The sequence below is a fragment of the Selaginella moellendorffii genome, unplaced genomic scaffold, assembly GCF_000143415.4.
Source record: "Selaginella moellendorffii unplaced genomic scaffold, v1.0 SELMOscaffold_44, whole genome shotgun sequence".
Taxonomy (NCBI): domain Eukaryota; kingdom Viridiplantae; phylum Streptophyta; class Lycopodiopsida; order Selaginellales; family Selaginellaceae; genus Selaginella; species Selaginella moellendorffii.
Genome location: NW_003314305.1, coordinates 734766 through 749178, shown reverse-complemented (window position 1 = coordinate 749178; position 14413 = coordinate 734766). Strand labels below are relative to the sequence as shown.

The following is a 14413-nucleotide window of genomic DNA, read 5'->3' as shown; positions in this document are numbered from 1 at the left end:
GATGCCTGGAGGAATTTGCTATCGGGCATCTGCAGTTGTGATCCAAGAGGATCATGGAATGACAGCGTAGGTAGTATATAAACTAGTGTTTGAGAATTCGTGAGGCACGCTGGTGCTCCTTAGGAGTTAGAATTCCCTGTGTGTCCGAAGCTGGGATTTCTTTGAGAGTAGATACGAGAGAGTGATCATCTTGAGGCTTTCTATCATCTGTATAAGTGGGCTCGAGTTGGTTGTTGAGATTAGAGAGAATTGACCTGAATTTCATGGAGATTGTTGTGCAAATTTGAGAGCGTTCGCAGGAAGCAGCAAATAGTTCGGCCTCAGCCTGTGCACTGCGTACAAGAAGTCTGAAGCAGTTCATCTTGCAATAACACCACCAAAGCAGCGGTTGCTCGTTCTCCGGAAACAAGTCAATGTTCTTAGACCGTGGGAAGAGATCCTGGTATAACATCGAAGTTGTAGTTGTTCTCGCTCTTCATTTCCATGGTCTTTCCCTTCTGCAATAGAGTCTTGTGCATCCTGTGTTGCATGGCTGTGGTTCGATCCACCAACGATGACGCCTCCTTTTCCAGCAAACTCATGACAGAAGCATTAGCCAAGTCAACTAGTGGTTTCACTTTGTTTGACTTCCTTGATCTGAGATATTGTGTTTTTGGTCACCAAGTTCCATGCGGGCATAGTGACAAGGAAAAGCTTTGCCTCCTCCAAGAACTAGGCGTGCCCGATCGCTGCCAACAAGGCATTCCAAGTCACTATGCTCCGTTCGGGCATCTCAACAAACAAGTCTTGTGCAATTTCAAGCCGCTCGCATTGAGCATATGAAATGACGAGCACAGTCCACGACACAAGATTCCATGCTGGCATCTTGTCAAAGTAGCTTTTTGCCTTGTCTAGAAGACGATTCTCGGCATATCCCTGGAGCAATGCCGTCCATGAGAAGACGTTCCTCTCTGGCATATTCTCGAACAAGGCACACGCCTCTCTGTCATTGCCCCTCGCAGCAAATGCCGGAACCATTGCAGTAGCTGATATAGTGTCATGCTGGGGCACCTTTCGAAAGAATCCTGGAGAGGCTAAGATACCCTCCGAGTCTTGCATATCCAGCAAGCATTGATGTCCATGCAATTGCATTGCGAGGTGACATAGAATCAAACATATGCTCCGTGCTAGACATATACCCGCTTTGAGCATATGCTGTAAGCATTGTCGTCCACGAAACAATGTTGGGATTTGGAATCGAATCAAAAAGAATATTTTCCTTCTCTACATGGCTGTGTTGTGCGTACGCTCCAAGCATTGTATTCCATGGGGCATCTCGTCAAAGATAAGCTTAGCATCTTGCAGATACCCGTTTTGGGTATATGCAGTGATCATAACAGCCCACGAGAAAACGTTCTTGGCGTCGATGGCGTCAAACACTCGCTTGGCATCATTTGGGCTACTGCATTTGCCATACATCTGGACGAGAAAATTGGGCAGGAAGACATTCTCTCTGTATTCCTTTTGATCTGAAATGATCTGGTTGTGTATCCAGCGACCCTTTGCCAAGTCCTTGGATTTGGCACAGTGGCGAATCACGGTTGCGAAGTCTTCAATGGCGTGGCTGGCTGCTCTCTTGAGAGAACTCATTAGAACGGCATTCTACACTACTAGTTTTATAAAAGACTTATTCTCTTTTGCCCTCTTAGATAAAAAAATTGATCATAGCTCACGATACTGAAGTAATGTGCTATTGCTGCGTTGAAAGACGCAATCATCCCTGGATATAATTCGTAAATCACACACATTATGTGGGGCTGGTCTTTTTGTGCTCATAGTCTCAAGCCGCTGGATGCCGCAAAATTCGTAGTAACTTTTTAGTTACTTTCATTTTAATCAGTTTCTCTTTTTCTTGAGCTCTATCTATATCCAAAACTCATCAAAGAATACATATTAATTATATAAACATGCATGATTTAAGATGGTACAGTTACCTCTTCTTTTCTTTCCACGTAGCACATGCGAACGTACACACCGAAAGTTACTGTGGCAAGCACAAAGATTGCAAACGAGCATGCTGCAAAGAAGATAATCCAAGATGGAGTGACTTGAACTGTTGAAGTTGTAGTCAAGAAGAACAAGGTCCCCTGCTGCTGCTGAAGTAGTGTTTTCGAGGTGGCAAGCCGGGGCTCACTTCGCACAGCATTCAAGCTGACAAATACGTTAAACATGTTACACCCAAGAGCAGAAAACCCCGAATTCCCGTCTTAAACAGTGGAAGTCCTATTGTCACTTTCACAACACTGGTGAATTTGCCTGCGCGCTTCAAGATCAACGCCTCCACCTTTTGCAAATCCTTGTTGAACATCCCCCAGATGGTCACAAGGATGGTCACCACCGCTGTGACAATCCCAACAGTTACGTCTGATCTCTGCGACCAAGTGCTCTCCCATTCCTCCTTCATGAACCTTTGCACGTCCGTTAAAGACTCCCTCAAGCGCTTCTCCAGAACTTGCATGTTTAGATCGTCCAAGCTTACCGTGCACAACTTGTCCGCCAGCTTTGACTGGCCTTCGTCCATGCCACACAAGAAGTTGTCGTCCTTGTCGTTTGGAACCTTGTTATTGAAGGTGTCCATGAGATCTTTCAGCAATTCCCCATTTACGATTCTTTTGCGAGGGCTAGGGCTCACGGCAACAATTGGACTTTTCAAGCACTCCTGCAGATCTGACACTAGTGTGTCATCGCTCGGATCCTTCTTCTGGATTGTGTCCTCGGTGCAAGAAACGAAGTCTTTGAGTATCTGGTTGGGACCACGGATTGCCTCCTCGAAGTTTGTGCTGAAATTCACCTCGAGTAGTATCGATCTCTCCCATCTCGGGCTGTAAGAGAAGAATTCGGTTCTATGCTCTTTCAAAGGATATCTATCGCAATCCCAAAACGACATGCCCTGGCCACAACCGGAGGCATTTAGTTTCAGAGGAAGAATCTTATCCTCATTCGAAGCTGTGCCAGTGATGTTCAGACCCACAAGGCAAAGGATACCATCGCAAGCGCACTGTAAGCTTGGAAAACCCATGTAGGAAACCACGTCCGGAGTGATGAGGATCGGGGAGGCCCTGTTGCAAACCTGGCCTTCGTAGACGTAGTTCTTGATTCCTTTGCCAGAGCTTTTGAGCTTCAATCCAGCACCGGTTCTAGCGTTGCTCACAAAGTTCGTCAAATACACCGCACTATTGTCCAGATACAAAGCGCTGCTCTCCACGGCATATGGGTTCTGTGAAGCCTTCCGATACGGAATGCCAACCAAGAGCGCTGCATATGATCCAAGAGCGGTCTGGACGATCGGCGTTGTGTAGAGACATGAATCCTCCATGGGATTTAGCAAGTCAAAACAAGCTCTTACACTCATCCCCCAGTAGACTGTCATCTTCCACACCAGAGTCCTGCTTCTCTTGACAAGCTCTCCTCCAAGAATGTGGGGATCTGGCGAGCTATACAAGGAGCTCTCATTTGCAGAGGTGATATTGCCTGAAACACGCCAGATGCTGGCCCTCTGGCATGCAAGCGTTCCCCTCAGCGAGGCGTTAAGAGTATCCGGGAGTGAGGAATCACAGACCCACTGGTAGAATGGATCGGAGCTTGTGGCAAAGACGGTGGCTTCCCAGCAAGTAGAGCACTTGTCCTCCTTGACGATATCCGGGTAGTAATCCCCTGGAGGTGGCTTGATCATCTTTGGAACCGCGAAGATGGCAGTGACCACAAGTGTTGCCACGAAAGTTGCAAAAGCGATGCCAATCACAAGTGCTCCAGTGAGTTTCTCCCTTGGATTCAACATCAGTTTGGCTGCGCCTTGTGACTCCGCCATAGCTCCAATCTTCTGTGCTCAAACAGATTATGCAGTGGATACTTGTTGGATTGGAATGGAAGTTTATAGAAAAAAGTTACTAACTTTTTTGTAAGCTCGTTCTCCAGAAACAACTCAATGTTCTTAGACCGCAGGAAGAGATCCTGGTACCACATCGAAGTTGTAGTTGTTCTTGCTCTTCATTTCCATGGTCTTTCCCTTCTGCAATAGAGTCTTGTGTATCCCGCGTTGCATGGCTGTGGTTCGATCCACCAACGATGACGCCTCCTCTTCCAGCAAGCCTGACAGAAGCATTAGCCAAGTCAACTAGTGGTTTCACTTTGTTTGACTTCCTTGATCTGAGAAATTGTGTTTTTGGTCACCAAGTTCCATGCGGACATAGTGACAAGGAAAAGCTTTGCCTCCTCCAAAGGCTTGGCATGCCCGATCACTGCCAACAAGGCATTCCAAGTCACTATGCTCTACTCGGGCATCTCAACAAACAAGTCTTGTGCAATCTCAAGCCGCTCGCATTGAGCATATGAAACAACGAGCATAGTCCACAACACAAGATTCCATGCTGGCATCTTGTCAAAGTAGCTCTTTGCCTTGTCTAGAAGACGATTCTCAGCATATCCCTGGAGCAATGCCGTCCATGAGAAGACGTTCCTCTCCGGCATATTCTCGAACAAGGCACACGCCTCTCTGTCATTGCCCCTCGCAGCAAATGCCGGAACCATTGCAGTAGCTGATATAGTGTCATGCTGGGGCACCTTTCGAAAGAATCCTGAAGAGGCTAAGATACCTCCGAGTCTTGCATATCCAGCAAGCATTCATTTCCATGCAATTGCATTGCGAGGTGACATAGAATCAAACATACGCTTCGCGCTAGACATAAACCCGCTTTGGGCATATGCTGTAAGCATTGTTGTCCACGACAAAAGTTGGGATTTGGAATAAAAAAAAGAGAATCTTTTGCCTCGTCTACATGGCCATGCTGTGCGTACGCTCTAAGAATTGTATTCCATGCAACAGTATCCCGATCGGGCATACACGTTTTGGGCATATGCAGTCACCACGAGAAAACGTCTTGGCGTCGATGTCGTCAAACACTCACTTGGCATCATTTGGCCTACCGCATTTGCCATACATTCGGACGAGCAAATTGGCGCTCATAGTCTCAAGCCGCTGGATGCCGTAAAATTCGTAGGAGTGGCTCTAGTCAGTTTCTATTTCTCTTGAGCTCTGCTGTAGAGGGTCATGAGATTTTCTGGCGATTCGCGCTTCAACTGAACACCTGCGCTATGATAGTAAATTATTGTTATTCGATATAAGAGGTCGTTAAAGCGCCTCAGGCACCAGGAGACAAAACTTCACTCCACCAGTGTGCTCCATGTCATGGTCGGGAATCTTCAAAAACACCCGGTGGTGGGTTCAGAAATTCTCTTAAATCCACATTCATGCAACAAGAGGGAACTTAAAAAAGCACTTGGAAAGCGTTTACTTTATCATATATGGTTAGAAGAAAACATTGAGAAGCATAGCATAGAAGCTATGGCAATGCAATCAAGCACGAGAGCTGGCTGTAAGTAACTTCTATTCCAAAGAACTGTTTCTTTCAAATACAATAGATAAAGACTGCTTCATGAAAGCAAGCTGTATGCCTTAGAAAAGCAAAAGCTATACACATTCCAGATACCAAAAGCATGTAGGAAATGAGAGATACTCTACATAGCATGAAATTGAGTGGGGTGCCTTTTCTTGAGCTCTATCTATATCCAAATTTTCTGGCATACATATTAATTATATAAACATGCATGATTTAAGCTGGTACAGTTACCTCTTCTTTTCTTTCCACGTAGCGCATGCGAACGTACACACCGAAAGTTGCTGTGGCAAACACAAAGATTGCAAACGAGCACGCTGCAAAGAAGATAATCCAAGATGGAGTGACTTGAACTGTTGAAGTTGTAGTCACCAAGAACGAGATCTCTTAGCTGCTGGAGTAGTGTCTTTGAGGTGGCAACCCGGTGGCAGCAGCACATCCGGAGCTTCTACGTGCTGTGCCGATTGTCCATTTTTCCCTCCCAAGAACCAGGGGACCAAACCCGATTTTGGCGCCAAAAAGAGAATTTTGGCCATGTGTTCTAGGTCTAGGTTACGCGGCTGCCGATGAGGGGGAAGCAGCTGCGTGATGTAACGGATGTGAGGCGATTCGACAATCTTCTAGCCGAGGATCGAGCAGTCGGTCAGGTCACGTCGGCGCAGGTGAATTTCATGACTGTCGTGGTGAACGAGCTGGAGCGCTCGATGAGCTTGCAAGAAGAGGGCTTTAGAGCAGGGATTAAGCTTCTTTGCGTGGTGAGAGCATTTCTCCAAAAGATCAGGAGAAGAGTCATGGTTGGTGATAGTGTTTTAGTCTCGGGAATCGATTAGACAGACAAACGCGAGATGATTGAAGATGTTCTACAGAGACGATGGGACACTTCGGATCCACCAGTGGCTAATGTTGATTTGCTACTGGTGCTGGATAGGCCGCGCTTGGATCCTGTGATAATGAATAGGTTCTTAGTCAAAGGCGAGTCTACTGGAATACCTCTAGCAGTGGTGCTCAGTAAGGCGGATCTTGTTACTCAGGAGGTACCCGTTTTATTTTCTTTTGCAAAGCTGATAGAAGGATCATTTTTAGTTTTCAGATGAAAGATAGCTGGGAGAAGCAGCTGATGGAGTCGGGATATAAACCATACATATGCAGTGTAGAGACTGGTATGGGGCTTCATGAAGATAAAACATCAGTTGTTTTTGTCCAAATGGAGTGGGAAAATCGAGCTTGATCAACTTTCTACGTGGAAAATCTTGCCTTCCACCAGATGACATCCAGGTCTGTATACCTTCGAATTTCGTCTGAAACTAACTTCAATTGTCGCGTGGACAGGCACTAGACGAAGTCGACGATGAAGTCATTCGGGTGTCGTAACGGACTGGATCCGGAAGACACACGATGCGGCACGTTTCTCTTGCATCTGCCATTTTAGGGGGGCTATGCTCGCTGATACTCCAGGTTTCAGCTATCCCAGTTTGTCAATGGTGACAAGGAACTCATTAGCATTGCTTTTCCCCCAGGTACTTTTTGTCAGCTTCTTCTTATCGCGATTGTGAGCATAGCTGGATCAGCTGGCCTCAGCTTTTACTTCTCAGCTAGACAGGTAAAGGTGACTTACACTTTTTCTTTTCGTCTTTTCTATTGTCTAGGATCAAGGCCTGGATACAATAGCCGAAGGCTCAAGATATCAACGAAGGAAGAGCCATGCCTTATTTCAAGTGCCGATAAATCCGTACAGGAAATGGACAGGCTTTTCGACGAGATTGACTGCAAGTCATATCCGCGGGTGGCCTGCGGGAGTTTAGCCTCACACGAGCAGCAAAGCAGCAGCAACATCAACCTGACAACGCTGCTGAACCTCCGGTGTCTGGACAGGGCCATGTCTCTCCACTCTCGTCGGGGTGGTCGCAGAGCATTCGCTTGGCTTGGTCGTGCTGATGATCTGGAAGCACAGGCTTGACAGGCACTGCAAGGCTTGGCTCAAAAGTATACATACAAGGATCTGGCGAGTGGGAACTTCGCTTCGAGTAAAGATTATCATTTCTGGTGTGGATCAACGGATGCTTCAGAGGCGTATTGGATGTTAGAAACTTGGACAGCCATTTTTTGGGTGCGAATTCTCCAGAGCTCGCAAACTTACCTGTAAAACAAAAACCCAGCACGAGATCTCGATCTCCCCGGTAAGCTGTAGGAGCTGCTGCTTACTTAACTGGGAGAAAAAAAAAGGAGAAGAAATGAAAGAAACAGAACACTCTCCATAAAAACTGTGCAAGCCAATGAACGAGAGAAGAAGAGTAGCTCTGGACCTCGGGCCTGCTCCAGGCCGCTGGAACGTAAAGAGAAGCTCTTCGCCTTCACTGCAATGACGACCGGCCTTATGTGTTTGTTTACTCAACCAATTGGACTTTCGCGAAACCATGCAGAGAAAGGGCAGTGTGGTATGTGAATGTCTTCTCAGGCTCTTTGGGTGCTCGTACTATGGACACAGACGAAACCAAGAAGGCGATACTTTGCTTCTTACTCGGATTTAGCCCTGGACATTTTGTTTGCTTTCTTTACTTCCTGGAGGGAAGTATCTTGAGTCTGGAAGAGCGGTCGTCTAGCAGCAACAGAGATTCATGGCCATGGACAAGGTAGCCAACATCGAAAGCCGTTACCTCGTGAAGAGCCTAAGGAGTATCAACTCCAGGGAACAACAGGCAACAGGCAATGGTGATAAGAACAGTCCACAGTCTCAGGTGCCTGATCTCAGGCAACTCTTGAAGTTGAAATGCTTCCAGGCAATAAACTGCGAGTGAGAAACATACCAAGCTTTTTCTTTTCCCGCCACCTTACGATAATTACAGCTTTACAGTTTCAAGATTTAGGAACTAGCTCCGGAGCACAGTGGATTCAGTTAAACGTGAATACATCGTAATTGCGAAAGCATAAATGAGATGTTAGACCTTTTCTCGTAGTAGAAACACACCCAGCGTGATGGCTCCAGCGTGATGGCTCCAGCGTGATGGCAAGCATCGAAACGACAAGGGAAGGAAACCTGTTGAGTACAAGCACAAGGATTGTCACACCTCTTCGTCCTTGGATGAAGTTCATGGTGATTGTTCTGCACATTTGAGACGTTCGTAGGAAGCAGCAAATAATTCGGCCTCATCTGAGTGTTGAGAAGTCTGAAGCAGTTCATCGTCGTGATAAATGGGGCTCCTCATTCTCCGCAAACAAGTCAATGTTCTTGCTTAGACCGATATTGGTAACATCGAAGATGTAGTTGTTCTCGCTCTTCATTTACGTGGTCCAAGTGGCATGGTGACAAGGAACAGCTTCGCCTCCTCCAAAGACTTTGCATGCCATCTGAAATGATCCAAGTCCTTCGATTTGGCACAGTGACGAATCACAGTATGCGAAGTCTTCAATGGGGTGGCTGGCTGCTCTCTCGAGATCATCATCTCTGCTTACGCCCAGCCGGGCACCTCCAAGCCGCCGAGGACGTCTTCTCGGTCTACACTACCACTACATTCTTGCCGAGGAAAAGACCTTGGATAAAGCCTCAAATAGAGCTCGACAAACTTCCGCAATAAAGAGGACTATCTACAAAACAAAATCATGCAAACTGCAAATACCTTAGTGACAAGCTTATCAAGAGTGCCATCAGCTTTCACGTGATTACAATATTCCAAGTCGTCACGTCCATTCCACGACTCCAAGTTTCGCTGCGCTCCCATCCCTTCGAACAGAATTCTCACCTCCTCATCTCTCCATGAGTGGGGATGATCGCGTTCCACGCGACTGTGTTGGGCATGACCTTGAAGATGCGCCTTGCCTCAGAGAATAGTGCCTGATCGAGGTAATCATCATCCTGTTGAAGACGTCCTGTGCATCGCTGATTTCTCCAGCCTTGATGTCGAACAATGGCGTGCCTCGGGTTTTTCATCCTGTGCACCATCGCCTTGGCTGTCTCAAGATCCCATCATGGGCCCCCAGACGTCCACAGCAGGATCCTTCGCCAGCTTGAACACCTCCTTGGCCGTGTCCATAAGCACCCTCTGGGTATATGTCGATGCGTGTGGAATGCAATGATTGGAGCATATGCCCAGTTTGGGCATATGCCCGATGCTCTGGAGCTCTTGAGGGAAATGCTCCAGTGTGAAGCTTCTCCGGCCAGGCGCTCTTTGGTAGGGTGGGTTTTTCGAGGAATCGAGGGAATTGTTTCTCGCAATGCAAGACTGTGGATTGGCACTTACATGGCAGAGTTGATCTCTTGTGTCGCGCCAGGGAGCTCCGGGAGGTTCTGGATCTGATCGTTAGCATGCCATTTAAGACGGATTTCCCTGCGTGGTCGGCTCTTGTAAAGTTCATGAGGATTCGGGGCTTTATGTCTGTCTCTCCAAGGGGATGAAAGATGAGGTAGCGAGATTGGAGCAAAAGAGAATGCTCAAAGGCTTTAGTAGTGTTCTAGAATGCTGTCCTAAAGAGTGCTCGAGGGAGAGCTGCCAGCAACGCCATTGACGCAAAAAAGATACACAGCCAGATCCTTTCAGATCGAAAGGAAAATGTTTTCCTGGAAAATCTTCTCGTCCAGATCTATGGAAAATGTGGTATTACAAGTGATGCCAAGCGAGCCAAGAGCGTTTTATTGTGGTCTACAATGGTGACCACATATGCCCAAAATAGGCATCTGGAAGATGCCAAACTTATCTTGGCCGAGATGCCAGATACTGTTGCATGGATTGGTTCATATGCAAGATTCTCCTTGATGCTAACCCTTGTTGTGGACAACAGCATATGCGTATGTCCAGCGTAAAGCATATGTTGATTCCATGTTACCTCGAAATGCAATCGCATGGACATCAACGCTTGCAAGACTCGGCATGACACTATATCGGCAACTGCAAGGGGCAGCCTTGTTTGAGAAAATGCCAGTCTTCTTTGGTATGCCCTACGCTGTCAACAAGGCATTCCAAGTCGCTATACTCACTTAGCATCTCAGCAAACAAGCCTCGTCCGACTTCAAGCCGCTCACATTGAGCATCGAGCACAGTCCAAGATTCCATCTTGTCAAAGTAGCGTTTTGTGTCTAGAAGACGATTCTCAGCATTATCTTGCTGAGGGCTCTGAATTTCCCGACTCCACAGCCCCCAAGAGAGAGCATCGTCGCCCAGATCCACGCCAATGGCTGTTCTTCGCGTGTCGCCTCGCACCCATTCTGCCCTGCTCATGAAAAGCCTTGCATTGTGCTTGTTTGCATGCTCGTAAGTCCCATTTTCTTGTTTTGTTTCTCTTTAATGTTCTCCAGGCCGACTCAATGAAGCCAAGCAACGTGTAACCACAAGTTGACTCGGCTTTCTAATGCTTCTGGTGGGCCAGATCTTTAGCGCATGCTAGCATGTAAATAGTTAATGAATGGATTCGAGTTTTCATGCATTTTGGTGGAAATGTGGCTGCTTCTATTCCAATCGCTTGGGAGGTCCACCTAGTGTCGTAAATTATGAATATGGTTCTCTCACATTTTACACGCTTTGAAATGTTTATGGTATTTGGACTATTGCTTTGAGTTTCTATGGTACACCACATCTTAGATATATCATACTTAATTTCAGAGGTGAAATATAAGACTATCAATAAGGGGGTGTCTTCAAAACCGAATGTGAATTTTGCTTTATGAAAAGAAAGCCTGACTAAAGTGAATATGAAAAGAAAGAAGAATAAAGTTTAAAGTTGATACTTTAAAAAAGGAAAAAAGGATTTGGCACAGTTGTGTAGCATTTGGATCTTTGCTTTTCGTGCTGCAGTGTACCCCTCTCATTTTAACCTTGAATTTCGCTTGGAAGCACAGTTCTTCAGTTATTTCATGCGAATGTACACACCAAAAGTAACTGAAAAATTCAAATTAGATTGCAATGTTGAGGTTGTAGTCGCTAGAAACGAGATCCCATTGAGCTGCTGGAGAAGTGTTTCTGAAGTGGCAAGGCGAGGCTCACAAGCTTTATGAACACGTCACACCCACGAGCACAAACACTCCCATCTTAAACAATGGAAGTCCCACAACTTTGGTGACCTTTCACGATCAAACTGCTTGCAACTCCCTCATGACAATCCTAATAGTAATCCTTGATCTCTCTGCCGAAGTGCTCTCCCTTCTTTACAAACCTATGCGTCTGCTCTTAAAGCTTGTGCCGCCCAAGGTCAGGTGGCAAGGTGGCGCAGAGGATTTTCTAATGATGCCTGGAGGAATTTGCTATCGGGCGTCTGCAGTTGTGACCCAAGAGGATCACGGAATGACAGCGTAGGTAGTATATAAGCTAGTTTTTGAGAATTCGTGAGGCAGGCTGGTGCTCCTTAGGAGTTAGAATTCCCTGTGTGTCCCAAGCTGGGATTTCTTTGACAGTAGATACGAGAGAGTGATCATCTTGAGGCTTTCTATCATCTGTATAAGTGACTCGAGTTGGTTGTTGAGATTAGAGAGAATTGACCTGAATTTCAAGGAGATTGTCGTGCAAATTTGAGAGCGTTCGCAGGAAGCAGCAAATAGTTCGGCCTCAGCCTGTGCACAGCGTACAAGAAGTCTGAAGCAGTTCATCTTGCAATAACACCACCAAAGCAGCGGTTGCTCGTTCTCCGGAAACAAGTCAATGTTCTTAGACCGCGGGAAGAGATCCTGGTATAACATTGAAGTTGTAGTTGTTCTCGCTCTTCATTTCCATGGTCTTTCCCTTCTGCAATAGAGTCTTGCATAGCTGTGGTTCGATCCACCAACGATGACTTCCAGCAAGCTCATGACAGAAGCATTAGCCAAGTCAACTAGTGGATTCACTTTGTTTAACTTTCTTAATCATAGAGATTGTGTTTTTGGTCACCAAGTTCCATGCGGGCATAGTGACAAGGAAAAGCTTCACCTCCTCCAAAGACTTGGCATGCCCAATCACTGCCGACAAGGCATTCCAAGTCACTATGCTCCGCTCGGGCATCTCCACAAACAAGTCTTGTGCAATCTCAAGCCACTCGGATTGAGCATATGAAACGACGAGCACAGTCCATGCTGGCATCTTGTCAAAGTAGCTCTTTGCCTTGTCTAGAAGACGATTCTCGGCATATCCCTGGAGCAATGCCGTCCATGAGAAGACGTTCCTCTCCGGCATATTCTCGAACAAGGCGCATTGCCCCTCGCGGCAAATGCCGAAACCATTGCAGTAGCTGATATAGTGTCATGCTGGGGCATCTTTCGAAAGAATCCTCGAGAGGCTAAGATACCTCCGATTTTTGCATATCCAGCAAGCATTGATGTCCATGCAATTGCATTCCGCATTTTTAGATTTGCCAGGAAAATGTTCTCTCTGTATTCCTTTTGATCTGAAATGATCTGGCTGTGTATCCAGCGACCCTTTGCCAAGTCCTTGGATTTGGCACAGTGGCGAATCACGGTTGCGAAGTCTTCAATGGCGTGGCTGGCTGTTCTCTTGAGAGCACTCATTAGAACGGCATTCTACACTACTAGTTTTATAAAAGACTTATTCTCTTTTGCCCTCTTGGATAAAAAATTGATCATAGATCACGATACTGAAGTAATGTGCTATTGCTGCGTTGAAAGACGCAATCATCCCTGGATATAATTCGTAAACCACACACATTATGTGGGGCTGGTCTTTTTGTGCTCATAGTCTCAAGCCGCTGGATGCCGCAAAATTCGTAGGAGTATATCTAGTCAGTTTCTATTTCTCTTGAGCTCTGCTGTTGAGGGTCATGAGATTTTCTGGCGATTCACGCTACGACTGAACACCTGCGCTATGATAGTAAATTATTGTTATTCGATGCGCCTCAGGCACCAGGAGGAGACAAAACTTCACTCCACCAGTGTGCTCCATGCCATGGTCGGGAATCTTCAAAAACACCCCGTGGTGGGCTTAGAAATTCTCTTAAATCCACATTCATGCAACAAGAGTTATCATATATGGTTAGAAGAGAACATTGAGCAGCATAGCATAGAAGCTATGGCAATGCCACGGCCTACTTGTACGAGGAAGAAAAAAGGCGCGGCGAATGCAATCAAGCACGAGAGCTGGCTGTAAGTAACTTCTATTCCAAAGACAGTAGCCCGGATGCTTGGAACCGTTGCTTTCAAATACAATAGATAAAGACTGCTTAATGAAAGCAAGCTGTATGCCTTAGAAAAGCAAAAACTATACACATTCCAGATACCAAAAGTATGTAACACATGAGAGATACTCTACACAGCATGAAATTGAGTGGGTTGACACTTTTTACTTACTTTCATTTTAATCAGTTTCTCTTTTTCTTGAGCTCTATCTATATCCAAATTTTGTGGCACTCATCAAAGAATACATATTAATTATATATTTAAGCTGGTACAGTTACCTCTTCTTTTCTTTCCACGTAGCGCATGCGAACGTACACACCGAAAGGTACTGTGGCAAGCACAAAGATTGCAAACGAGCACGCTGCAAAGAAGATAATCCAAGATGGAGTGACTTGAACTGTTGAAGTTGTAGTCACCAAGAACGAGATCCCGTCGAGCTGCTGGAGTAGTGTCTTTGAGGTGGCAAGCCGGGGCTCACTTCCCACAGCATTCAAGCTGACAAACACGTTAAACATGTTCCACACGATCACACCCAAGAGCAGAAAACCCCGAATGCAGATGTGGTCCCATCTGCACGCGAAGATGGCAGTGAGCAGAAGTGTCGCGACGAAAGTTGCAAATGCGGTGCCAATCAAGAGCGCTCCAGTGAGTTTTTCCCTTGGATTCAACATCAGTTTAGGTACGCCTTGTGACTCCGCCATAGCTCTAATGTTCTTTGCTCAAATAGATTATGCGGTGGATACCCGCTGGAATAGAAGTTATATAGAAAGGTTACTAACTTTTTTGTAAGTAAGTGGCGAATAAAGTGATTAATCCCTTTGCATAGTTGCAGTACGTGAAAATTCTTTGTATGAACGTTGATTGATTGATTGAATTGATTGACAACAACAAGGAA

At 46.1% G+C, this 14413-nt stretch overlaps 4 protein-coding genes across 5 annotated transcripts in view; 1 reads left to right on the top strand and 3 right to left on the bottom strand.

The window, feature by feature from the left end:
- Positions 1–711: 711 nt before the first annotated feature.
- Positions 712–1629, bottom strand: LOC112349952 (pentatricopeptide repeat-containing protein At4g02750-like). The gene is made up of 2 exons (XM_024685255.1): positions 1287–1629; positions 712–1091 (listed from the first exon to the last, which is right to left on the bottom strand). The coding sequence occupies exons 1-2, from the start codon at positions 1627–1629 to the stop codon at positions 712–714; spliced, it is 723 nt and encodes a 240-aa protein (XP_024541023.1).
- On the bottom strand, positions 1530–4549 carry LOC9648037. The gene is made up of 2 exons (XM_024685355.1): positions 2732–4549; positions 1530–2617 (listed from the first exon to the last, which is right to left on the bottom strand). Exons 1-2 carry the CDS (start codon positions 3845–3847, stop codon positions 2186–2188), a joined length of 1548 nt encoding a protein of 515 aa, XP_024541123.1. The 5' UTR covers positions 3848–4549; the 3' UTR covers positions 1530–2185.
- A 1413-nt stretch (positions 4550–5962) lies between these two features.
- On the top strand, positions 5963–7833 carry LOC9648036. 2 transcript variants are annotated; one of them, XM_024685358.1, is made up of 4 exons: positions 5963–6466; positions 6523–6707; positions 6762–6887; positions 6950–7833. In XM_024685358.1, the coding sequence occupies exons 3-4, from the start codon at positions 6869–6871 to the stop codon at positions 7387–7389; spliced, it is 459 nt and encodes a 152-aa protein (XP_024541126.1). In that variant the 5' UTR covers positions 5963–6466; positions 6523–6707; positions 6762–6868; the 3' UTR covers positions 7390–7833. The 2 variants fall into 2 exon arrangements, with proteins under 2 accessions (XP_024541126.1, XP_024541125.1); XM_024685357.1 differs by having other exon boundaries at positions 6516–6707.
- A 5945-nt stretch (positions 7834–13778) lies between these two features.
- LOC9648034 overlaps positions 13779–14413 on the bottom strand; it is a 29310-nt gene continuing 28675 nt past the window's right edge. The window contains exon 2 of the mRNA XM_024685254.1: positions 13779–14065. Within this exon, the coding sequence (XP_024541022.1) occupies positions 13779–14065 (287 nt within the window). The remainder of the gene's footprint in view (positions 14066–14413) is intronic.

Excerpts from the sequence above, each read along its gene's own strand:
- LOC112349952 (XM_024685255.1), bottom strand. The coding sequence starts at position 1,629 with ATGAGTTCTCTCAAGAGAGCAGCCAGCCACGCCATTGAAGACTTCGCA. Across the intron at positions 1,092-1,286 it reads TGGAATACAATGCTTGGAGC|ACTCGGAGGGTATCTTAGCC; the intron begins GTACGCACAACA and ends TGGATATGCAAG.
- LOC9648037 (XM_024685355.1), bottom strand. The coding sequence starts at position 3,847 with ATGGCGGAGTCACAAGGCGCAGCCAAACTGATGTTGAATCCAAGGGAG. Across the intron at positions 2,618-2,731 it reads ACACAATCCAGAAGAAGGAT|ATGGACACCTTCAATAACAA; the intron begins CCGAGCGATGAC and ends CTGAAAGATCTC.